The sequence below is a fragment of the Chrysemys picta genome, chromosome 5, assembly GCF_011386835.1.
Source record: "Chrysemys picta bellii isolate R12L10 chromosome 5, ASM1138683v2, whole genome shotgun sequence".
Taxonomy (NCBI): domain Eukaryota; kingdom Metazoa; phylum Chordata; order Testudines; family Emydidae; genus Chrysemys; species Chrysemys picta.
Window position 1 is genome coordinate 145,359,143 of NC_088795.1, and position 23,805 is coordinate 145,382,947.

Genomic DNA, 23,805 nt, shown 5'->3' on the forward strand with positions numbered 1-23,805 from the left:
TGCAGAAGTCCCACAGGCGAATGGCCTCTTGGCATAGAATTGACGAACGTGCCCCTCCTTGCTTGTTGATGTAGAACATGGCCGTGGTGTTGTCGATGAGAACTAACACACAGCGACCACGTAGGAGGTTGAGAAATGCCTGGCACGCCAGGCGCACCGCCATCAGTTCCCGAACATTGATGTGCAGGGCTAGCTGGGGTGCAGTCCACAGGCCCTGGGTATGGTGTTCGTTGAGATGGGCGCCCCAACCCAGGGATGAAGCGTCTGTGACCAGGTGCAGAGAGGGTTGTGGGGCGTGAAACGGCATCCCTTCGCAAACCACATTGTGATCTAGCCACCATGTGAGGGAGGTCAGGACCGAATTCGGGATTGTGACCACCATATTCAGGCTGTCCCGATGTGGGCGGTATATTGATGACACCCAGGTCTGTAGTGGGCGAAGCCGAAGTCTGGCATGCCTGGTTACGTACGTGCAAGAAGCCATGTGACCCAGCAGGGTAAGGCACGACCTCACCGTGGTAGTTGGGAAGGCCTTGAGTCCTTGAATGAGGCTCGTGATGGTGCCAAAGCGGTTGTCTGGCAGGATGGCTTGTGCACGTCTGGAGTCTAGAACCGCACCGATGAATTCTATTCTCTGGGTAGGTTCTAGAGTGGATTTGTCCTTGTTGAGTAGGATACCCAACCTGTTGAATGTGTGCACTATTATGTGGACGTGATCGCGAACTTGTTCTTTGGTGCGACCGCGTACCAGCCAGTCGTCTAGGTACGGGAACACCTGTATCCCTTGCCGACGAAGGTACGCTGCCATGACAGCCATACATTTCGTGAACACCCGTGGGGCCGAGGATAGGCCGAAGGGAAGGACTGCAAATTGGTAGTGCACCCTGTTTACCACGAATCGCAGGAAGCGTCTGTGAGGCGGGTAAATAGCAATGTGAAAGTATGCGTCTTTCATGTCGAGGGCGGCGAACCAGTCTCCAGGATCGAGGGAAGGGATAATGGCCCCCAGAGAGACCATGCGGAACTTCAACTTTACTACGAATTTGTTGAGTCCGCGCAAGTCCAAGATGGGTCGCAGACCTCCTTTGGACTTGGGAATAAGGAAGTAACGGGAATAAAATCCTCTGCCCCTTAATTCCACTGGAACCTCCTCTATGGCCCCCATAGCGAGGAGCGTAGAAACTTCCTGTATAAGAAGTTGCTCGTGAGAAGGGTCCCTGAAGAGGGACGGGGAAGGGGGGGAGGAGGGGGGGATTGAGGAAAACTGGATAGCGTATCCCCTCTCCACCGTGCGAAGGACCCAACGGTCCGAAGTTATAAGGGACCAAGCACGGTGGAAGTGGGAGAGGCGATCCCGAAAGGAGGGGGCTGGATCCTGGGGGATGACTGGGGCGCCGTCCTCGACCGCACCTTCAAAAGTTCTGCCTGGGGCCTGAAGGTGGTCTAGGTGGCCCCCTGGTTCTGGCCGGGTTGAGGGCCGGTCCACCTTCTTCTACCACCTCGCCCTCGCCTCCGGGCCGAGTCCTGTCTCTGACGAGGCGGGGGGGGTAGAAGCGCTGGGGCTGCGGCCTAAATGGCCTGCGCTGGGGGCCCACAACATGCATCCCCAGGGAGCGCATGATCGTTCTCGAGTCCTTGAGGCTCTGCAGGCGAGAGTCCGTCTTATCTGAGAACAATCCATGACCCTCAAAAGGCAGATCTTGTAGGGTTTGCTGCAGCTCCGGAGGCAAACCCGAAACCTGAAGCCAGGAGATCCTGCGCATAGCGATACCCGAAGCCAGGGTCCTCGCCGCTGAGTCTGCAATGTCCAAGGAGGCCTGCAAGGAGGTCCGAGCCACCTTCTTGCCCTCCTCTACCATGGCTCCAAACTCTTCCCTGGACTCTTGGGGAATCAACTCCTTAAACTTCCCCATAGAGTTCCAGGAGTTGAAATTGTAGCGGCTCAGTAGCGCCTGTTGGTTCGCCGCTCTAAGTTGTAGCCCTCCGGCTGAGTAAACCTTACGGCCAAACAGATCGAGCCGCTTAGCCTCTTTTGATTTAGGCGCTGCAGCCTGCTGGCCGTGGCGCTCTCGTGCATTCACTGATTCCACCACCAGTGAACACGGTTGGGGGTGGGTATACAAGTACCCATAGTCCTTAGACGGGACAAAGTATTTTCTTTCCACCCCTCTCGCTGTGGGTGGAATGGAGGCAGGAGTTTGCCATATCGTATCCGCATTCGTTTGGATCGTGCGGATCAGAGGTAACGCCACCCTCGATGGGGCATCCGCTCCAAGGATATTCACGATCGGGTCGTGCACCTCCACTATCTCCTCCGCCTGCAGGTCCATATTACGGGCCATCCTACGCAGGAGATCCTGGTGAGCCCGAAGATCTATCGGAGGGGGACCCGTACATGAAGTGCCCGCCACTGCCTCGTCCGGAGAGGAGGAAGAGGATGCCTCCGGTGGCACTGGATCCAAGGGGGGGTCCTGATCCCCCTGCTCTTGGGCCGGGGCATCACCTGCACTTGGGTCCATGGTGTCGGGTGGCGTGGACACCGAAGCCTCCATGCCTCCTGGCGGAGGCCGAGAGATGGTGGATTCTGGGGCCCTTCTGACCGAGTGACCCGAGCGAGAGGTCGATGGTATTGGAGCCCCTTGCTCCTGGTGGTACGCCCACGGGGTCCAAAACGACCAGTGAGATGGTCCATGAGAGTGGTCCTCTGCCATCTCCTGCCAATGGCCCAAGTTTCGTTCCTCGGCTTGCCCTTGAGGGGGGTATGCCGATCTCGACAGGTCCTCCGAGGAGCGAGACACCGATCTTGACGGCCATGGCGGTGCCGAGAGCGTCGAGACAATCCCCGTGGGCTGCGGTGCCGCACGGTGCCGGTCCGGAGATGATCTATCTCTGTGCGGTGCCGGCGATCGGTGCCGGGACCGCGACCGGTGCCGATGACCTCGTCGGTGCCAGGAGTCGGATCTGGACCTCGACGAGGACCTGGAGTATGCCCGGTGCCGGGAGCGGCCCCTCGACGTCGAGCGTCGACCGTAGCGGTGCCGAGAACTACGTCTGGATGTCGAACGGTGCCGACGATCATATCGGTGCCGAGACGTAGAGCGGCGCCGCGAAGAAGATCTTGGCCGCGAGTACGACCGGTGCCGAGACGATATTCGGTGCCGGGACTGCGAGCGGCGTGGGGACCTGCTTCGGGACCTGGATCGGTGCCGAGGTTCTAGCCCTTGTGATGGAGGGCGCATCAAGGCAGGTTTCCCTCTCGACTGGACCGGGCGAGTCAACGGTGCAGTCGGTGCCGGTTGTTGAGGCGGTGCCGGCTCCGTGAGAGCTATTAAGTCTCTCGCCGCCGCGAAGGTCTCTGGAGTCAACGGGAGACACTGTATCACCGCCGGCCTCGGTGGAGACGCTATTTGCACCGGACTCAACGGCCTCGGCGCCGGAGTCGACGGTGCTGGAGGCACCTGTTTTCGTTGCTCCACCGGCGGACGCGGCTCTACCCCCGGCACTGGGGGAGCCGGCGTCTTCGGCACGGACGTCCCCGTCTTATGGGCTTTTTTATGCCCTGGGGATAATGACCGGCGCCGAGGCACTTGCTGTGCTTGCGGTGCCGACGAGGTCCGGTGCCGGGGAGGCTTGTCTGACGCCACTCGCGTGGTCGTCATAGCCGGTGCCGCCGGGGCATTGCGCACCGAGGGGCTAGGCGTCGGAGCCTGGCCCGTAGAAGGAGTGTCCGGGCTAAGTGCCGCCTCCATCAGGAGTTGCCTGAGCCGAAAGTCCCGCTCCTTCTTGGTCCTTGGTTTGAAGGCCTTACAGATCTTGCATTTATCTGTTTGGTGGGACTCTCCCAGGCACTTCAAACAGGAGTCGTGCGGGTCGCTCGTGGGCATAGGCTTAGCGCAGGAGGCGCACTGCTTGAAGCCGGGAGCGTTGGGCATGAGCCCGGCCCCGCGGCCGGGGGAGAAAGGGGGAGACGACCCCCTTAATCCCCTGAACTACAATAACAACTAGAACAACTTTAAAACTATTTAACTATTTAACTAGAACTACAACTATAACTATAACTGCGAATGACTAACTAAGCTAGGGAGAGTGGAGAACAGCTAAGCAGCGCTCCACAGTTCCAACGACCGTCAGGGGCGGTAAGAAGGAACTGAGGGGGCGCCGGGTCGGCTGGGGTATATATTCAGCGCCATGAAGGCGCCACTCTAGGGGGCTCCACAGCCGACCCGCTGGTGTTGCTAGGGTAAAAATCTTCCGACGATCGTGCACGCGGCGCGCACACACCTAATGGAATGGATATGAGCAAGCACTCGAAGAAGAAGTTCTAGATACCTTGTATCCCCCTCCCCGTCATGCAGCTGCTGACAGGGTCCCACAGGTGCCTATGTTCAGGGTGCTTGTGGGCCTTGGGTCAGAGCATTCACCTGGAATGTATTGGGCACCAGGACAGGATGGCAGGTCCCTGGCTGTGGCATCTACATCAGTGAAGCTTTTAGCTTGTGCAGTTTCACAAGCCCCTACAGCCAAGGAGGCGGCATTCCTAGCCCAATGATTATTCTGTTGTGCCCTGATGAGCAGGTCAGATAGCTGAGTGAGGACAGGCATTTCCTAAAGGGGTGGGATGGGAGCTCTGAGAGGTGCACCTGGGTTGCTGGGGTCACCGGACAGGCCAGCATGGGAAACAGAGGCATTCAGGGGTGTACCAGATAACGGCGCCAGGGGCTGCTGGGGGATAGTGCAAACAGATGTTCCCTCATGGCATGGGGAGCTGGGGCTCTCAGGGAAGGGGGCAGAAAGTGACCACAGAGGTGTCCCCTGGGAGTCTTTTCCCCATACCCCCATCTGCTTCCCATTACATACAGGCTCAATGACCCTGACAAAGACTGTGGTTCAGTTTGGCTCTGTGCTCATAAGAAGCTTCCAAACCCCTGGCGTACACAAAACAGGGCTGGAATCTCACTTGCAACAACAGCTCTGGGAAGATGCTGAGTGTTGCCCACGCCCTAGGAACAGCCAGTCATGAAGTAGCCCTACACCTCTGGATGGAGCCAGGGAGTACAGAGGCAGCATATAGCTGATAAGTCAGGCCAAGACAGCTACCAGACAGCATTTCTGAAACTCAGATGGTTCAGGTCTTGGCAAAGATTCAAGGGGAGATGGCTGGGATCAGGTCAAAGGGTTAGATTCTCTTTGTACTGAAACTGGTCCCTAACAACCTCATTCAGTTCCTCGTAATGCATGTAGCTCCATTACCGCTCCTTTCTGCCCTCACTTCCCTGGGATGCCAAAATACACAACCCAGAAGCAAGGGTAACAAAACCATAATGCTAGTGAGCTCAAATCCCACCTTATCCCCACCAAGCCTCCTTCACTCGCTTGGTTCCCACACGCCAAAGGTCCTTGTCATAGACTGGCAGGTTCAGAGCGACAGTCTCTCTCCCTCCGCAAAAGCGCTGGAGAGAGAAGTGTATGAAAGGAGATGCTATGACCAGCTGGGCCACCCCCTGTCTGCCTCATTTACAACACTGCCCCAATGACTGAGGGCAGAACTGGATACAGAATAGCTTAGCTAAACAACTCCATAAGGCCATTACCCCCAAGGTCAGAGAGGAGTATTTAGGACTGAATCCGCAATCAGTTCAGCAAGCAAAGACACTTAACGGTGAGCAAGAGACAGGGCTGGCGATCTGGAGCCGGAAGAGCTTCCTCACCCTTTGTGTCAGGCAGGCCAATGAGAAACTGCACAAATGACACCAGGAAAACAGCCCATCCGCGCTGCCACAGAGAAGTGATTCTAGTGAAGGGAGTCTGAGCCTGCCAATTGAGAGACTCGCTGAAGGGGTGAATATCTCAAAATATACGCTTGAAACCCATCGCAGGATCAAACCAAAGCCGTTAAAGAGAAGAGCCTTGTTCACACCTTGAACCATGGGGTCAGACTGAACTAGTCCCGGAATGAAGGTGCTAACTCCCAGGGATCAGTGTAACAGCAGCACCAAATCCTGCGTATGTCTATCCAAACGTCCACCCAAGGGCTGCCAGCAGCCTGAACATGCACAGACCTGAGCAGAGCCACCTGCTGGAGAGACCCTCAGGCAGCCTCCAAATGGAGACCGCACCAGAGCCAGAGATTCAGTGAGCCTCACAGCACCACTCTGCCATGCCCGTCACTCCAGATTCGCTTCCTCCAGCAGCACTTGTCAATGAGAACCAAGAATGGGAGGACAACACTGTTCTCAGATCCCAGCAGGCCCCTCCACTGAGCATTCCTGGCCATTGCTCCTCTACACCACTGGTTTACAGGCATCCCCACTGACTTCCCGCTGCCACAGGACACAGAGCGTAGACCCAGCGGTTTGCAGTCTGGGCAGTCCCCATTGGGCTAAGCTGCCATGCGCTAACTCCCCTGGTTTCTAATCCCCACCCTGGCCCCTACCCAGAGGGAGTGATTTATCTCTAGCCAATTTGTCCAGTTCTTTCTTCATTTTGAACCCCTCCCCGACCTGCTGGCACATCAGATCTGCCCCACATCAAGACGCCGGCTAACCGAGTGAGCCATGGGGCCATCTTGCCTCATAGCGCCTCACCAAACAGTCCAGCTGGGCCCTACCTTGGAAGCGTCAGTTGAGCAGTGTCTGTACAGCCCGCGGAAGCAAGGCTCTCATTCAGCCAAGGTCAACGGACTCAGCCTAGCAGGGCGCCCAGCAGGGCTCTGAAATAGCTGAGCCGTTTGAGGCTGCGGCTCAGGCTGGAGCCTAGGAAGGGGGGTGGCCTCAGAGCCTGAGTCGCTGGACAGACACACCCAGGATTCTGCAGAGCGCTGCCTACCCAGCTATTTCTAGAGCTCGAGCCCCGGTAGCCCAAGGCTGGGAGGCTCACACCCACTGGCTGTGTAGACAGAGACTCTCTGACTGGCTGATGCCCTGAACCCTGAGATTTAACCGCTCTGCATTCTTGGCATGCAGAACTCCAGTGGTGATTCAGGCCCAGCAAGGATCCTTGTTCCTGGAAGGAGCCCAGCTCCCTTCACTAGTCCTCACAACTCACATTCTTCAACCTTGGGGTGTCCCTACAGCCCCACTCCACAGAAGGAACCTCCCACTGTGGGATGAGGCCCAGCCTTCTGCCAGCACCCCATGAGGGTCGACCCAGGACTCCACCCTGCCTCAGTATGTGCTCCTACCACGAATTCCCCGTGTGCCGTGTTTGGACTTGGGCTGATGGATTTTCCAGGAGCTCTGTGTAACGTCGAGAGCCTCATCCTGACCAGGCTGCTGCAGGATGAACGGCACCAATAGCAGGAGACTCTAATGAGCTCTTACCACCCCAGCACCGAACCCAGCACACTCCTTGGCACTCACCAGGGCCCGTTCAAGGGCCAGGCTCACTCCAAGATGCCTGTAGCCCCCCAGAACTGCACAGAGCAAGCAGTGGTACTCACTCTTAGGTCGTGCTCCTGGTCGAGGACAATCACCCTGCGATTGACGGTGCGCAGCAGCTGCTCCAGAATCATCTGCACGTGCCCCTTCACCTTCCTCTGAAAGGCAAGACACACATCATGTCCAGCGCCTGGGCAGCTGGTCTCACTCCTGGGATCACCATGCAGGAGACAAAGGGAGGTCACCTGGCAGTTACACTCCTCTGCATGGTGAGTATCAGAGTGCCCCAGGGGCGGTGTCAAACACAGGCTTTGGCACTTTAAAAGGGACCTCCCCCAGCAATGGCAGCAGTAGGACAGACAGCACAAGAGGAATCAGGCAGGTGGCCCCACTCACAGCTGGGAGGGGCTGCTCAAAGGGCAACTCAGCCGGCATTTGAGAGCTGGGACTAAAGCAAGGAATTCTCTCTCCACACCTTAGAATCATAGAATATCAGAGTTGGAAGGGACCTTAGGAGGTCATCTAGTCCAACCCCCTGCTCAAAGCAGGACCAACCCCAACTAAATCATCCCACCCAGGGCTTTGTCAAGCCTGACCTTAAAAACCTCTAAGGAAGGAGATTCCACCACCTCCCTAGGTAACCCATTCCAGTGCTTCACCACCCTCCTAGTGAAAAAGTTTTTCCTAATATCCAACCTAGACCTCCCCCACTGCAACTTGAAACCATTGCTCCTTGTTCTGTCATCTGCCACCACTGAGAACAGTCTAGATCCATCCTCTTTGGAACCCCCTTTCAGGTAGTTGAAAGCAGCTATCAAATCCCCCCTCACTCTTCTCTTCTGCAGAGTAAACAATCCCAATTCCCTCAGCCTCTCCTCATAAGTCATGTGCTCCAGCCCCCTAATCATTTTTGCTGTCCTCCGCTGGACTCTTTCCAATTTTTCCACATTCTTCTTGTAGTGTGGGGCCCAAAACTGGACATGGCACTCCAGATGAGACCTTATCAATGTTAAGAACATCAGAATGGCCGTACCGAGTCAGACCAAAGGTCCATCTAGCCCAGTATCCTGTCTATCCACAGTGGCCAATACCAGGTGCCCCAGAGGGAGTGGACCAACAGGCAATGATCAAGTGATCTCTCTCCTGCCATCCATCTCCATCCTCTGACAAACAGAGGATAGGGACACCATTCCTTACCCATCCTGGCTAATAGCCATTAATGGACTTAACCACCATGAATTTATCCAGTTCTCTTTTAAACGCTGTTATAGTCCTAGCCTTCACAACCTCCTCAGGTAAGGAGTTCCACAAGTTGACTGTGTGCTGCGTGAAGAAGAACTTCCTTGTATTTGTTTTAAACCTGCTGCCTATTAATTTCATTTGGTGACCCCTAGTTCTTGTATTATGGGAATAAGTAAATAACTTTTCCTTATCCACTTTCTCCACATCACTCATGATTTTATATACCTCTATCATATCCCCCCTTAGTCTCCTCTTTTCCAAGCTGAAGAGTCCTAGCCTCTTTAATCTCTCCTCATATGGGACCCGTTCCAAACCCCTAAGCATTTTAGTTGCCCTTTTCTGAACCTTTTCTAGTGCCAGTATATCTTTTTTTAGATAAGGAGACCACATCTGTATGCAGTATTCGAGATGTGGGCGTTCCATCGATTTATATAAGGGCAATAATATATTCTCAGTCTTATTCTCTATCCTCTTTTTAATGATCCCTAACATCCTGTTTGCTTTTTTGACTGCCTCTGCACACTGCGCGGACATCTTCAGAGAATTATCTATGATGACTCCAAGATCTTTTTCCTGACTTCTTGTAGCTAAATTAGCTCCCATCAAATTGTATGTATAGTTGGGGTTATTTTTTCCAATGTGCATTACTTTACATTTATCCACATTAAATTTCATTTGCCATTTTGTTGCCCAATCACTTAGTTTTGTGAGATCTTTTTGAAGTTCATCACAGTCTGCTTTGGTCTTAACTATCTTGAGCAGTTTAGTATCATCTGCAAACTTTTCCACCTCACTGTTTACCCCTTTCTCCAGATCATTTATAAATAAGTTGAATAGGATTGGTCCGAGGACTAACCCTTGGGGAACACCAGTAGTTACCTCTCTCCATTCTGAGAATTTACCATTAATTCCTACCTGTTGAACAGAGGAGAATGATCATGTCCCTTGATTTCTTTTGGCCCAATCCTCTAATTTGTCTAGGTCCCTCTGTATGCTATCCCTACCCTCCAGCGTATCTATCACTCCTCCCAGTTTAGTGTCATCGGCAAACTTGCTGAGGGTGCAGTCCACGCCATCCTCCAGATCATTAATGAAGATATTGAACAAAACCGGCCCCAGGATCGACCCTTGGGGCACTCCGCTTGAAACTGGCTGCCAACTAGACATAGAGCCATTGATCACTACCCTTTGAGCCCGACGATCTAGCCAGCTTTCTATCCACCTTACAGTCCATTCATCCAGCCCATACTTCTTTAACTTGGTGGCAAGAATACTGTGGGAGACCGTATCAAAAGCTTTGCTAAAGTCAAGGAATAACACATCCACTGCTTTCCCCTCATCCACAGACCCAGTTATCTCATCATAGAAGGCAATTAGGTTAGTCAGGCATGACTTGCCCTTGGTGAATCCATGCTGACTGTTCCTGATCACTTTCCTCTCCTCTAAGTGCTTCAGAATTGATTCCTTGAGGACCTGCTCCATGATTTTTCCAGGGACTGAGGTGAGGCTGACTGGCCTGTAGTTCCCTTAGAAACACAGGGCTGCTCTCTTCTAAGCTGACCTCATGCACCAACATAAGAACATAAAAGAGTGGCCAGACTGGGTCAGACCAATGGTCCATCTAGCCAGTAGCCTGACTCTGGCAGTTGATGGTGTCAGATGCTTCAGAGAGAGTGAAAAGAAAAGGGCAATTTATCAAGTGATCATCCCCTTTCGTCCAGTCCCAGCTTCTGGCAGTCAGAGGTTTAGGAACACTCAGAGCCTGGAGGTGCACCTCTGACCATCTTGGCTAACAGCCATTGATGGACCCATCCTCCATTAACATATCTAGTTCTTTTTTGAACCCAGTTATACTTTTGGCCTTCACAACCTCCCCTGACCAGGAATACCACAGGTTGACTCTGTGCTGTGTGAAGCAATACTTCCATTTGTTTGTTTTAAATCTGCTGCATACTAATTTCACCAGAAATTATTGTAGGGTATAGAAAACATTACAAGCAAATAGGCTGCAACAGAAACTGCTTCTGATCACTGGATCGGGAGCTGGAGCAGAAAGCACCATCCCACTCCTTTCTTCGAAGCATCGGACGGTCTTCCCTCCCTAAGAGAGGTGCTCATCTCCATTAGCAATATACCCAGTACTTCCCTACCAGCCTGATCAGCTTTAGGCTGGAGGCAGCTAATTAGAGAGAAGCTCACCTGCGAGGGACAGGCAGATCTCCTACAAAAGCCAGAAGGCTGGCAACCGAAGGAGCAGCAGAGAGAAGTCTGCAGCTACTCCCTGGGAGAATGGAGGAGTGCTGAGGCAGCTGCTAGGAGAGGGCAGTCGCTCCCGGGGAGAAGGGAAGTGGGTTTGGAGTTGGTACACCCAGTGCAAGGAGGAGAACCAGGAGAGGTAGGAAACAGTTCAGGGAAGGAGCAGTGAGGACAGGGAGAGGAAAGCCCAGAGCTGCTGGGGAGAGGGTCTCTGGACTGGAATCTGGAGTAGAGGGCAGGCCTGGGTTCCCCTACCAGCCACCAAGGGTGTGGCATAGCCCGGCATGGCAGTGAAGGGGAAGACTGCCTGGGTCACTGTGGGTGTGACAGGGAATGGAAGGGGGGAATGCCGAGTGACATGGCCTGAGGCTGAGTCACAAAGGGGACGCTATGGTTTCTGGGACCAGAAAGGAGCTGCAGACCTGAGAGAGAGAAGGTGTGACAGGGTTTGGGTGTGAACTCAAGAGCTAATCCCCAGAGTGGCCAGGAGGAGGTGCCAGACAGCAAAGTAACTTGTTCATAATTATAGGCTATAGATTCCATTTTATGTTTCTTTTACCTGTACCCTTATATGTCTAAACACTTGTACTTGCTTTTATTTGAATCTCTAACTCAAGCTCTGTTAAACTCCAAACTGGTTTTACTATAGATACGTCTAAGTGCTAAGGCGGGTGTTGAGCTGTGGTGAAACAGTGAACCGGGATGCATTGCTTCCACCAAGGCAACGAATCAATGCACAGCAGGTGTCCAGAACGAAGGGGATTGGGCACTCGAGTGTAGATGTGTACATTGCTAGCCTGCATTGGGAAAGCACAGAGCGTGTGGAGCCTGGAGATGAGAGCTTGGGTTAGCCAGACGTTGGTAGCTGGGGAGGGTTTCCCCTGGTGGACACAGCCAAGGCTCCCTCCTGTTGTGAGCAGCTGGTAGTGATTCACTCTGCACCCCTTGGGTAACCCTGAAAAGTGCCACCGTGGCAAGGTCAGCAGGATCTACACCCAGTTTATGAACAAAGCGAAGTTCACGCCCAAGGCAGTAGAGTACACTGGGACACAAAGTGACACTGAAAAGTAATAGGGTTGAAAATGGTGTGTGTGAGTGTGAAGTTTTTATTGTTTGTTTATATCAGGAGAGGGAAACAGAACAAAGACAGCACAAAATGAGCAAGCTAGAGAAGTGCTGCACACTAACCAAGCTGCAGTTTGAGCAGCTGTGAACCATCGGGGATTAGTCGTTGCAAGGAAAAGCCTCAAGGAAACGATCTAAGCTTATGGAACAAGACACGTTACTTGTCAAGCAGCCAAACCCCTCGGGAAGGAATGAGGGTGTGAGGAGTTCAGGCATCCGTACAACACCGCCAGACTGGCACAGTCCTCAACAAGACAGGCAGTGGCCGAGAGCCTATAAGAATCAGAAGGCAGTGGAGGAAGCTGCCCATAGGAAACAGTTGGAGCTGGAAGAATGAAAGCATGTAGAATCATAGAAGATTAGGGTTGGAAGAGACCTCAGGAGGTCATCTAGTCCAACCCTCTGCTCAAAGCAGGACCAACACCAACTAAATCATCCCAGCCTGACCTTAAAAATCTCTAAGGAAGGAGATTCCACCACCTCCCTAGGTAACGCATTCCAGTGCTTCACCACCCTCCTAGTGAAATAGTGTTTCCTCATATCCAACCTAAACCACCCCCACTGCAACTTGAGACCATTTCTCCTTGTTCTGTCACCTGCCACATTGAGAACAGCCTCTTTGGAACCCCCCTTCAGGTAGTTGAAGGCTGCTATCAAATCCCCCCTCACTCTTCTCTTTTGCAGACTAAATAACCCCAGTACCCTCAGCCTCTCTGTGTAAGTCATGTGCCCCAACCCCCTAATAGTTTTCACTGCCCTCCACTGGACTCACTCCAAATTGTCCACTTCCTTTCTGTTGTGTGGGGCCCAAAACTGGATGCAATACTCCAGATGTGGCCTCACCAGTGCCGAATAGAGGGGAATAATCACTTCCCTCAATACACTGGCAATGCTCCTACTAATGCAGCCCAATGTGCCGTTAGCCTTCATGGCAACAAGGGCACACTGCTGATTCATATCCAGCTTCTCATCCACTGTAATCCCCAAGTCCTCTTCTGCAGAACTGTCGCTTAGCCACTCAGTCCCCAGCCTGTAGCAGTGCATGGGATTCTTCCTTCCTAAGTGCAGGACTCTGCACTTGTCCTCAAGAGAGGGAGCAAGCGCTCAAAATGCTGAAATTACAAAATAAAAACCCACCTCCCATGAGTAATCCTCCCCAGGGATCAACCAGCTAAGATAAATTATGTCCAAGATACTGGGACGGGGAATGCTTTGAGGAATACCTGACCACTTTTGAGAGGACATGTGAAGTACTCCAAATTCTTGACACACAGAAAATGACCACCTTGTCTCCCAGTCTATCTGATAAATATCCAAAGGAGGCTATGAATTATGATTGATTCAGAGATACTGTATTGAAAAGGTTTCAAATCATCCCAGAGGAATATTGCCTAAAAATTAGAAACATCAAAAAAACTTGATAAAATAAGTCACGGGGAATAAGTTTATAAAATTATTTAAGGAAATGGATAAGGGATAAAGAGGCAGAGGACTATGAAAATTTGGTATACCCATTTAGCCAAGAGAAGTTCTTTGATGCCTGGCTGGATGAAGTAAGGGCTGTAGTGTGGGATAAATCCCCAGCGATTAAAAGATGCAGCCCATGCAGCTGATCTATATGTGCTAGCGAGGCCATCTGTGAAGCGCAGGTCTGAGGGATGGGCAACACCCAGCGTAAATGGGGGGATCCCGATTTGTCCCAGGCAAGAAGGTGGGAGGGGGTGGATCTGAACCCATACCACCCCAGAAATTGTTGCCTCCTGGCAACCCCAATCACAGGTTCCCGGCCCAGAGCAACAGCCTGAGAAGGCATTATTTGTGTAAATCCACTGAACACATGAGGAAGCAGTGTGCTTTATGTGTGGAATCCACATAGGGATGCCTGAGGTGATCACAGTTAATTGTGTCTGTTCTGCCCTGTGACACTACACCCCATATTCTCCATAGAGATATTCTTATGATATGAATATGGCACAACTCAGATGTGCTTTATGCAAGATGGGTCATGTGAGGTATCATTGGAAAGGTTATGATTTACTGAATGTTATTATCCTATTTGTACATATGTATCATTTCTTTATCTGAAGTTAGGAATATTGACTATGTAACAATTACAAGTGGGTTTATCCCTGGGGAATGCCCACCAGACAGAATGCAATCAGCCTGGATGGGCCATTAGGGAGACCAATAGGATTTTGAAGATGCTAATCTCCCACCTTCCTGAGAAGCTTCCTGGGATGCTGCAAACAACCTTTGACTCCTGTCGGCTTTGACACTGCAGGGTCATGTGATCCTGGTACTGGACTCCATCTTGGACTACTAGTATTTTTCCCACTGATAAGGGGTGGGGATCAAACTGGGAAACAAAGGATTCCCGCCATATGTAAATCCTATTTAAGGCAGGGAAGTCAGTTAATCAGGGGCCATTCCCCACTGAATCCCTGCCCAGGATGACTGCTGGAAACATCTAAGAAACAAAGACAAAGGGGGGCGGGGGAAGAACTGATCCTGGTCTGGAGAAGGTGTCTGGCCTGTGAAAGAAATACCTAGAGTTTTAAGCTGCAAGCAAGAGCAGCTTGTCTTCAAGAACCTCTGCAATCTGCCATAAAGCAACACTTAGGGTGAGAAATTACCACTTGTAACCAGTTTCTTTAGTGTATTAATCTTAGTTTGCGTGTTTGTTTTTACTTGCCCAGTAATCTGCTTTGATCTGTTTGCTATCCTTTATAATCACTTAAAATCTATCTTTTGTAGTTAATAAACTTGTTTTTGTTTTCTCTAAACCCCATTTGTGAAATCCATAATGGAGGGAGGGGCAAAAAGCTGTGCATATCTTCCTCCACATTGAGGGAGGGAGCGAATTTCATGAGTTTACGCTGTACAGTTTTCTGTGCAGTGCAAGCCAATACAATTTTGGGTTTGCACCCCAGTACATCAGGTGGCACCCCAGAGTTGGGGGTAACCCGTCACATGCCCCCCTAGAGGTGGACAGGGTTTATGAAAGATGACAGTGTAAATGGCAGACTGTTTCAAGAGTGGAAGCACACAGTGCCCAGATCATTCTTGGTAGGAAAGATCTGACTAAGGAATCAGATATGCTCGCAGGGGAGAGAGTAAAGCACCTTGCCTTGGGGAAATATGAAACCACTTGTGCCTTTGGCTCATGCCTAACAAGACTGAGAAGGTTTAAAAGATGCTTGGAAGGTGGGATTCTCCATAAGACACCCGCCAATGTTTTGGTGGGAGAATGATATTATTTCACTGCCTAGGACTGTTACTATTGTAAATCCCTCTTGCTGTGGCTATGTCCTGGTTTGCAGACACACACCCTGCAGAGGGGAAGGTGAAAACTCCACACCCTTAGCAGCAGAGATTAGTGATATGTCTACGAGGAGTCATAAGAACAACCATGCAGCGTCAGACCAATAGTCCATCTAGCCCAGTATCTTTTTTTTGAGATGGGGCAACTAGAACTGCAGGCAGTATTCAAGTTGTGGGCATACAATGGATTCATATAGTGGCATTATGCTATTTTCTATCTTATCTTTATCATTTTCTAATGGTTCCTAACATTGTTAGCTTTTTTTCTTTACTGCCGCTGCACATTGAGCAGATGTTTTCAGAGAACTATTCATGATGATTCATAAGAACAACCGTACTGGGTCAGACCAAAGGTCCATCTAGCCCAGAGTCCTGTCTTCTGACACTGGCCAATGCCAGGTGCCCCAGAGGGAATGAACAGAACAGGGAATCATCAAGTGATCCATCCCCTGTTGCCCATTCCGGGCTTCTGGCAAACCATCCCTGCCCATCCTGGCTAATAACCACTGATGGACCTATCCTTCGTGAATTTATCTAGTAGGTTTTTTTTTTTTAAACTTTGTTATAGTCTTGGCCTTCACAACATCCTCTGGCAAAGAGTTTCACAGGTTGACTGTGCGTTGTGTGAAGAAATACTTCCTGCTGCTTATTAATTTCATTTGGTGACCCCTAGTTCTTGTGTTATAAGAAGGAGTAAATAACACTTCCTTATTCACTTTCTCTACACCAGTCATGATTTTAATAGACCTCAATCATATCCCCCCCTTAGCGTCTCTTTTCCAAGCTGAAAAGTCCCAGTCTTATTAATCTCTCCTCATACGGAAGCCGTTCCATATCCCTAACCATTTTTGTTGCCCTTTTCTGAACCTTTTCCAATTCCAATATATCTTTGAGATGGTGTGACCACAGCTGTATGCAGTATTCAAGGTGTGGGTGTACCATGGATTTATATAGAGACAACATGATATTTTCTGTCTTACTATCTATCCCTTTCTTAATGATTCCCAACACTCTGTTTGCTTTTTTTGATTGCCACTGCACATGGAGTGGATGTTTTCAGAGAACTATCAACAATGACTCCAAGATCTCTTTCTTGAGTGGTAACGGCTAATTTAGTCCCCATCATTTTATGATTCCAAGATCTCCTACTGAGGAAAATAGAAAAGAGCACAAACTCTGGCAAGTCAAGTGAAAAAGTATAATAAGGCAGGCCAAGGAAGAATTTGAAGAGCAACTAACCAATGACACAAACACTAACAGCAAAAATATGTTTTAAGTACATCAGAGGCAGGAAGATGCCAAACAGTCAATGGGACCGTTGAATGATTGAGGTACTAAATGAGCGATCAAGGAAGACAAGGTTGTTGCGGAGACGCTAAGGGCATGGCTACACTTGCCAGTTACAGCGAATTAAAGCAGCTCCGTGCGCTCTAACTCACGACCCGTCCACACTGGCAAGGCACGTAAAGCGCCCGGACTCTGCGGCTAGAGCGCTCCTGGTACTCCACCTTGGCGAGTGGAATAACGTTTGATGCGCCCCCGCTAGAGTGCCGTGACGCCAGTGTGGACACCCTGGTCTGTTAATGCGCTCTGATCGGCCTCCAGAAGTCTAGCCACTCTGGTCATCACTTTGAACTCTACTGTTCTGCCCTCAGGTGACCAACCGTCAGTCCTACCCTTTAAATTCTCTGGGAATTTTGAAAATCCCCTTCCTGTTTGCTCAGCCAGGCATGGAGTGCTCTCAGCGCATCTTTCCTGGTGACCATGCCTCCACGCGCCAGGCGAGCCCCAGTATGGAGCAATGGTGAGGTGCTGGACCTCATCAGTGTTTGCGGGGAGGAAGCTGTCCAGTCCCAGCTGCGCTCCAGCCATAGGAATTACGATACCTTCGGGCAGATATCAAGGGACATGATGGAAAGGGGCCATGACTGGGACGCACTACAGTGCAGGGTTAAAGTGAAGGAGCTACGGAATGCCTACCGCAAAGCCCACGAGGCAAACCACCGCTCTGGTGGTGCCCCCGCGACCTGCCGTTTCTACAAAGAGCTGGACGTGATACTTGGGGGCGACCCCACCTCCACTCCAAGGACTACCATGGACACTTTAGAGCCCAGTTCAACAAGGCAGGAGGAGGAGGAAAGCAGGAGCGAGGATGCTGAGGGGGAGGAAGACACCCCGGAATCTCTGGAGGCATGCAGCCAAGAGCTGTTCTCAAGCCAAGAGGAAGGTAGCCAGTCGTGGTGGCTGGTGCTTGGGGAAGGACAAACACCAGAGGAGGTTCCCGGTAAGCGGCTTTGATTTTGGGAAGGAAGTTATTGGGTGCAGGCTCTTGGGGTGAGGAGGGTTAGGGCTGCATGCATGCCTAGATGCGGAATAGGGCATTGATGCCACTGTGGTCCTTGTCCCAGTCAGGCTAACGTGTCCGCGCCACTGTGCTGCGAGGGGCGGGGGGGACCATTGCTGCACATAGGAAGCTGCATATGGGCCAGGGCGGAAGCCGCATTGCAGTAGAAGACCCTCCCTTGCTTCTCAGGTCACCCTCAGCAGCGAGATATCTTCCAGGACGAACTCCTGTAGAAAATGTGGGGACAGTGTTCAGTATAGGGGTCCCCTGCAGCTGTTGGCTCTCCCCAAGGCACAGAAACCCAGAGGACCGTGAAACAATCAGTCCTCCTTGACCCTGTGCTTACTCACCATTTTGGGGCTCCCATGGGTTATGTGCGCTCGCTTTGGGATGGGCAAATTATGCTATTGTGTAGACTGTGCTTACCCTCCTTAAGTATGGGGGAATCATTGCTCTCTCTGGTGTGAACAATGCTGCCTCTGTTAAGTGTTGCATTTTGCCTTTACAGATGCAACCTTGAGATCTCAGTCGTCCATGTTATCACTTGCCGAAAGAATCCAAAGAATTAGGAAGAGGCCACATAGAAGCAAAGAGGACATGCTGCATGAAGTAATCCAGCAGTCCCTTAACGAGAATCTAAAAGCGCAGGAGTGGAGGGAGAGTGAAAGGAGGATCCGCCAGCAGAATGAGGAGCTCCGGCAGCAAAGCACGGATCAGCTGATAAGCATCATGCAGCACCAAGTGGACTCGATCCAGGCGCTCGTAGCCATGCAGGTGGAGCACTACCGCCCCTCCCCCCCCCCCGCAGCCCTTGTCCCAAAACTCTTTCCCTTGTGCCCCCATGTCACCTCCAACCCACTTTCCCCAACATCCGGGTTCTTATCGCCACCAACTGTGGACAGACTGCAGCGCTTTCCCTACTCCGCTCTCCGAAGGCTGGTTTAACTCAAAGCACTCTACATTTGCAAGTGTAGCCATGCCCTAAATGAATTCTTTGCATCAGTCTTCTGGTGCATCAGTAACAGGCTTAAAGACAAGAAACGAAGGGTAGGACTAAATGGTCAGTTTTCACAATGGAGAGAGGTAAATAGTGGGGTTCCCCTTAGATCTGTGTTGTGATGGGCTGGGTTTGGTACTGAATTTCTTTTTCTGTTCCTGCCACCCTCTGTAGGTTGCCAGCCTCGCTAGGTGAGTCTTTGGTGGCACCGCCCAAGTCACACAGTCAAAAATAAATCCCTTCCAGGGTAGCAAAAAGTTCACCGAACTGTCTGCCTTCACCAGGGTCTTCAGCCCTGCCTCTGGGCCCTTTAAATCCATCCCTTTGCTTGGGCTTCTAAACAAGCCTTGGCCCCTTCTTGGCTTAGGCCACTTTGCTGGTGGGGGAACCCGGGTCCAGCCCAGGGAACCTCTCCTCAGTAGCCATGCACTGCCTCCTTTAATCAGATGATGCTGTTTTCTCTGGGCTTCTTCCCACCTGGTCTCTTTCCTTTCATCTGTTACCTTAGGGTTACAGTTCTCAGGTCCTCTCTCTCCCAAGACTAGGAAATACAGCCAGTCAAGCTCCTTCAGTAGAGAGGGAGCACCCTTCTTCACCTCCCTGGTCCCAGCCAGGAACCGACCTGCTAAGGCCCTACAGCTCCTTTGATCTGAGCCTGCGGGGCTCTGATGGGCTGAACAGAAGCAGCCATTCTAGGCAGGTCTGGAGAGCCAACCCTCACCGCTCTTTTCCTGGGGGGGGGGGTGTAATAGGACCACGGTCGCCTCCAGCAGAGGGCCATGAAGGCCTGGTACACCCCCTCACAGCTGTTCAACATATTTATAAATATGATCTGGAAAAAAGGGTGAACATTGAGTTGGCAGAATTTGCAAATGATACAAAATTACTCAAGATAGTTAAGTCCAAAGTTGCCTGGGAAGTGTTACAAAGGGATCTCACTAAACTGGGCAACACAATGGCAGAGGAAATTCAATGCTGACAAGTAATGTGCAAAGTAATGCACATTGGAAAAAGTAATCCCAATTATACATAAAAAAAGATGGGGTCTAAATTAGCTGTTACCACTCAAGAAAGAGATCTTGGAGTCATTGTGAATAGTTCTCTGAAAACATCCACTCAATGTGCAGCGGCAGTCAAAAAAAGCAAACAGAATGTTGGGAAACATTAAGAAAGGGGTAGATAATAGGACAGAAAATATCATGTTGCCTCTATATAAATCCATGGTACGCCCACATCTTGAATACTGCATGCAGATCTGGTCACTCCATCTCAAAAAAGATATATCAGAATTAGAAAAGGTGCAGGGAAGGTCAACAAAAATGATTAGGGATATGGAACAGCTTCCATACAAGGAGAGATTTAAAAGACTGGGGCTGTTCAGCTTAGAAAAGAGACGACTAAGTGGGGGATATGATAGAGGTCTATAAAATCATGAATGGTGTGGCAAAAGTGAGTAGTAAAGTATTATTTACCCCTTCACGTAACACAAAAACCAAGGGTCACCCAATAAACTTAATAGGCAGCAGGTTTAAAACAAACAAAAGGAAGGCTCTGTGTGATTCTACAGCTGGGTGTGTCTCTACCAATGTGTGTGTTGGAATGGGGCTTGAGAGCCTTTCACAGCAGCACAGAGTAAGGGAAACCTAGGCTAGTTGGACAGGCAGGCTCAGTGGGACCCCAGCACATCTGGTGGCACCGAGAAAGCGGGGTCCAACCCGTCACAAGATCTACCATTGGCTATTAGCCAAGATGCTCAGGGACAGAATCTCATGCTCTGGGTGTCAGTAAACCTCCTAATGCCAGAAGCTGGGACTGGACGGCTGGATCACTCAACAGGGGATGAATCACTCAAAATTGCCCTGTTCTGTTCATTCCCTCTGAAGTATTTGGCACAATCCATTGTCAGAGACCAGATTCTGGGCTAGACGGACCATTGGCCGCTCTTAAGGTTCTCTTAGGAGAAATGGATGACACAAGCCTGCAAGGCCCTGAATATTGGCTAACTGGTCAGGTCAAAGGGGCAACACTAATGTGAGGAGTGGGATAGTTTCCAAGGAGAGAAATAAGCTGGTATTCCTGTTAAACTAAGATGGAACAAATAATGGAGGTGCTCTCAGAACTCAAAGATATCCAAAAGAAGTTAAAACAGGTTCTGGAAATTTCTCAGAAGGATTTAAAGAAACTTATGGAGGTTTCCCAGAAAGGACTGAGAGACAACCTGTGGCCAGAGATGAAATCTCTGTTGGGACAGCAGCTATCAAGTGTCTGGGCAGATTTGGGGTAATTTGTACCTCCATCACTAGACTGAAATGTCATGTGGTACCAAGGATATGTCAACACGTTTATCTGGATCAACCACACTTGTAATAGGTTTCAGAGTAGCAGCCGTGTTAGTCTGTATCCGCAAAAAGAACAGGAGTACTTGTGGCACCTTAGAGACTAACAAATTTATTAGAGCATAAGCTTTCGTGGACTACAGCCCACTTCTTCAGAAGCATACAGAGCTTGATGGATTTCCACTCCATACGGCTAAATGCAGTGCCTTGCTCTGTATGCTTCCGAAGAAGTGGGCTGTAGTCCACGAAAGCTTATGCTCTAATAAATTTGTTAGTCTCTAAGGTGCCACAAGTACTCCTGTTCTTTTTGCGGATACAGACTAACACGGCTGCTACTCTGAAACCTGTCACTATGCAAGGCACTGCATTTAGCCGTATGGAGTGGAAATCCATCAAGCTCTGTATGCTTCCGAAGAAGTGGGCTGTAGTCCATGAAAGCTTATGCTCTAATAAATTTGTTAGTCTCTAAGGTGCCACAAGTACTCCTGTTCTTTTTGCACACTTGTAATGTTATCAAAAAAAGATATCAAGTTAGTTTGAGAGGCTCTATCTTCCATAAACCCACATTGATTGGCATTAACTGCATTACCCTTCTTTAATTCTTTATGAATCGAGTCCCGTCTCAACTGCTTCATTGTCTTGGCCAGAAATGATGTCATGCTGACAGGCCTGTAATTAGCCAGGTCATCCCATTTACCCTTTTTTAAAATTGGCACAACATTAGCTTTCTTCCGGTCTTCTGGAATTTCCCCAGTGCTCCAAGACTATTGAAAATCAACATTAATGGTCCTGCAAGCTCCTCAGACAACTCTTTTAAATCTCTTGGATGCAAGTTAACTGGACCTGCTGATTTTAAAGATGTCTAACTTTAGTAGCTTCTGTTTAACATCTGCTAGTGATGGGAAGAATGTTATCTTCACCATATGATAAGACTGTGACAGACTGACAATATCTATAATATACTTAACAAACCTTGTGGAATTAAGATTAACTTTAATTCAATAAAGTGTAACATTATTGAATTAGGGTTAACACCTTTGCAGTTCATTGTATTACAAATGCAAACATTTACACAGTACTGTGAAATTGTATGGAACTTCTTTAGTAGAATGACAAGATTAATAAAATTAATACAATTTCTGGAAGTTCAAAGGTCTTTCTGGAACAATAGGTATGAAATGAATTTCCTTAGGAAATACCTTGAGGTGAGGGGAATGCAAATCCTCCCCTTCTGAAGCCAATCTTTTGAAGATATGCCCCAAGGAAAGAGAACCTTTGTATACTAACTACTTGCTTCTGGAAACTCCAGTTCAAAGAGCCCTGGAGTGTATAAAAAGGAAACTGAACATGTTATGAGTGTGCTTGTTTCAAGCTGAAGATCTGATGAACTTGTAGCCAAAAGGTGTCGCTCAGGTGGGGTATTAAAAGTCTGCACCTGAGCATTTTCCATGGTTCCTAACTTTCCTAACTTCTGATTAATATTCATTAACAACTAAAACCCCATCTTGTTCTTTATCTGTTAGGACACTGATCCATAAGCAAATTAAAGACGTATTATTCTTCCCACAAGACTTCAAGAAATCCAATAAGTTTAGAAAATGAAGGTCTGATAGCCCTGGCCAAACCCAATCATAGTGCACATCTGAACTTCTCGGTCATACAGTTCTGCTGATGCACCACACATCCAACCCACAGACCCCAGACCCAGACCCACTATTACAGTCCCGGTCTCCCCATCCCATCGCTCGGCAGGAGCCCCATCTCCACCACCTCTCAAGGTGACAGCAAATGTAAGGATGGGGGCTGAAGTGAGAAGCAGGTGCTCAGGCTGCCCCTATTCTTCCCCTCTCCTCCTGTATTTCAAAACTTCCCAGAGGAATGCTCACCAGCTCAGAGTCCTCCCTGTGCTGTCTCTCTTCTCCACTCCGACGTGTCAGCTGCTCTTCTGCTCTCTGGAACCAACAATATCAAACAGAATTCATCTTTACAATCAAGCTAAGAGTCATTATCATTGGCTCATTTCACCATAAGACCGACGGGCAGGGCTGTGCTTCCCTTGTCTACCTTTCCCTCTCTGGGACCTGTTTCCAAATGCGGCATGGCACCGAGAGGAAAGCTGGTGCAGCTCTCTACTTCAGGCTGGAGGGAGGCGGGTGAGACCCTCACACAGGATTTTGGCATGGCTGAGGTGATGGGCTGCTATGGTAAAAGGGACATTATACACAGGCCTCTTCTGCCCGTCCCACTGAGTAGCCAATGCTGGCACCCTTCAGAAGGTGGATGTCTCAACCAGTCCCACTCTGCATCTGCCAGGGGAATAGTTGTATTAGAGAAAGTTGGGGCTCAGAGTGTCCAGGCCTTATCCCCTCACTTCACCTTATAAAGGAGCTCCTTGAGCAAAGGGTTGTAACCACGTACCCTGAAGTGATATATTATAGGAGCCTCAGAAAGTTGCAATTGAAGGGGCAGGAACTGGAGGGTTCAGAGGATATGGTCCTGTTGGTCTAATTAGAGCTGCTTTTGGCTAATTTTCAAAGGTAAACCATCCAGAAGCAAGTTTGATGGATGAGGGGCACTCCCGGTGCTGGTGGGTGGCAGCTCGTGAACACTAGGCTGCCCATGTAGCTAACACCAGTGGTGCTGACTTGGCAGGGCTCAGATATCGCACTGCCTAGTGCGAGAGGCAGCTCTCTGGGCCAAGACTGAAAAGGACAAAAACTGAGCGTGGCCCTTAAAGACAGCAGCTCCAACTGACCCTCACAGGGGAGCCAGTCTGGAGCTCATTCCTTCTCAGAGGAGACTCTGAGC

At 50.2% G+C, this 23,805-nt stretch overlaps 1 protein-coding gene across 1 annotated transcript in view; it reads right to left on the reverse strand.

Annotated features, from left to right (window-relative positions):
• Positions 1-6,560: 6,560 nt before the first annotated feature.
• LOC101941224 (dedicator of cytokinesis protein 2-like) overlaps positions 6,561-23,805 on the reverse strand; it is a 203,507-nt gene continuing 186,262 nt past the window's right edge. The window contains exons 27-28 of the mRNA XM_065598509.1: positions 22,884-22,949; positions 6,561-7,534 (exon numbers count right to left, since the gene is read on the reverse strand). Of these exons, the coding sequence (XP_065454581.1) occupies positions 7,382-7,534; positions 22,884-22,949 (219 nt within the window). The 3' untranslated portion in view covers positions 6,561-7,381. The remainder of the gene's footprint in view (positions 7,535-22,883; positions 22,950-23,805) is intronic.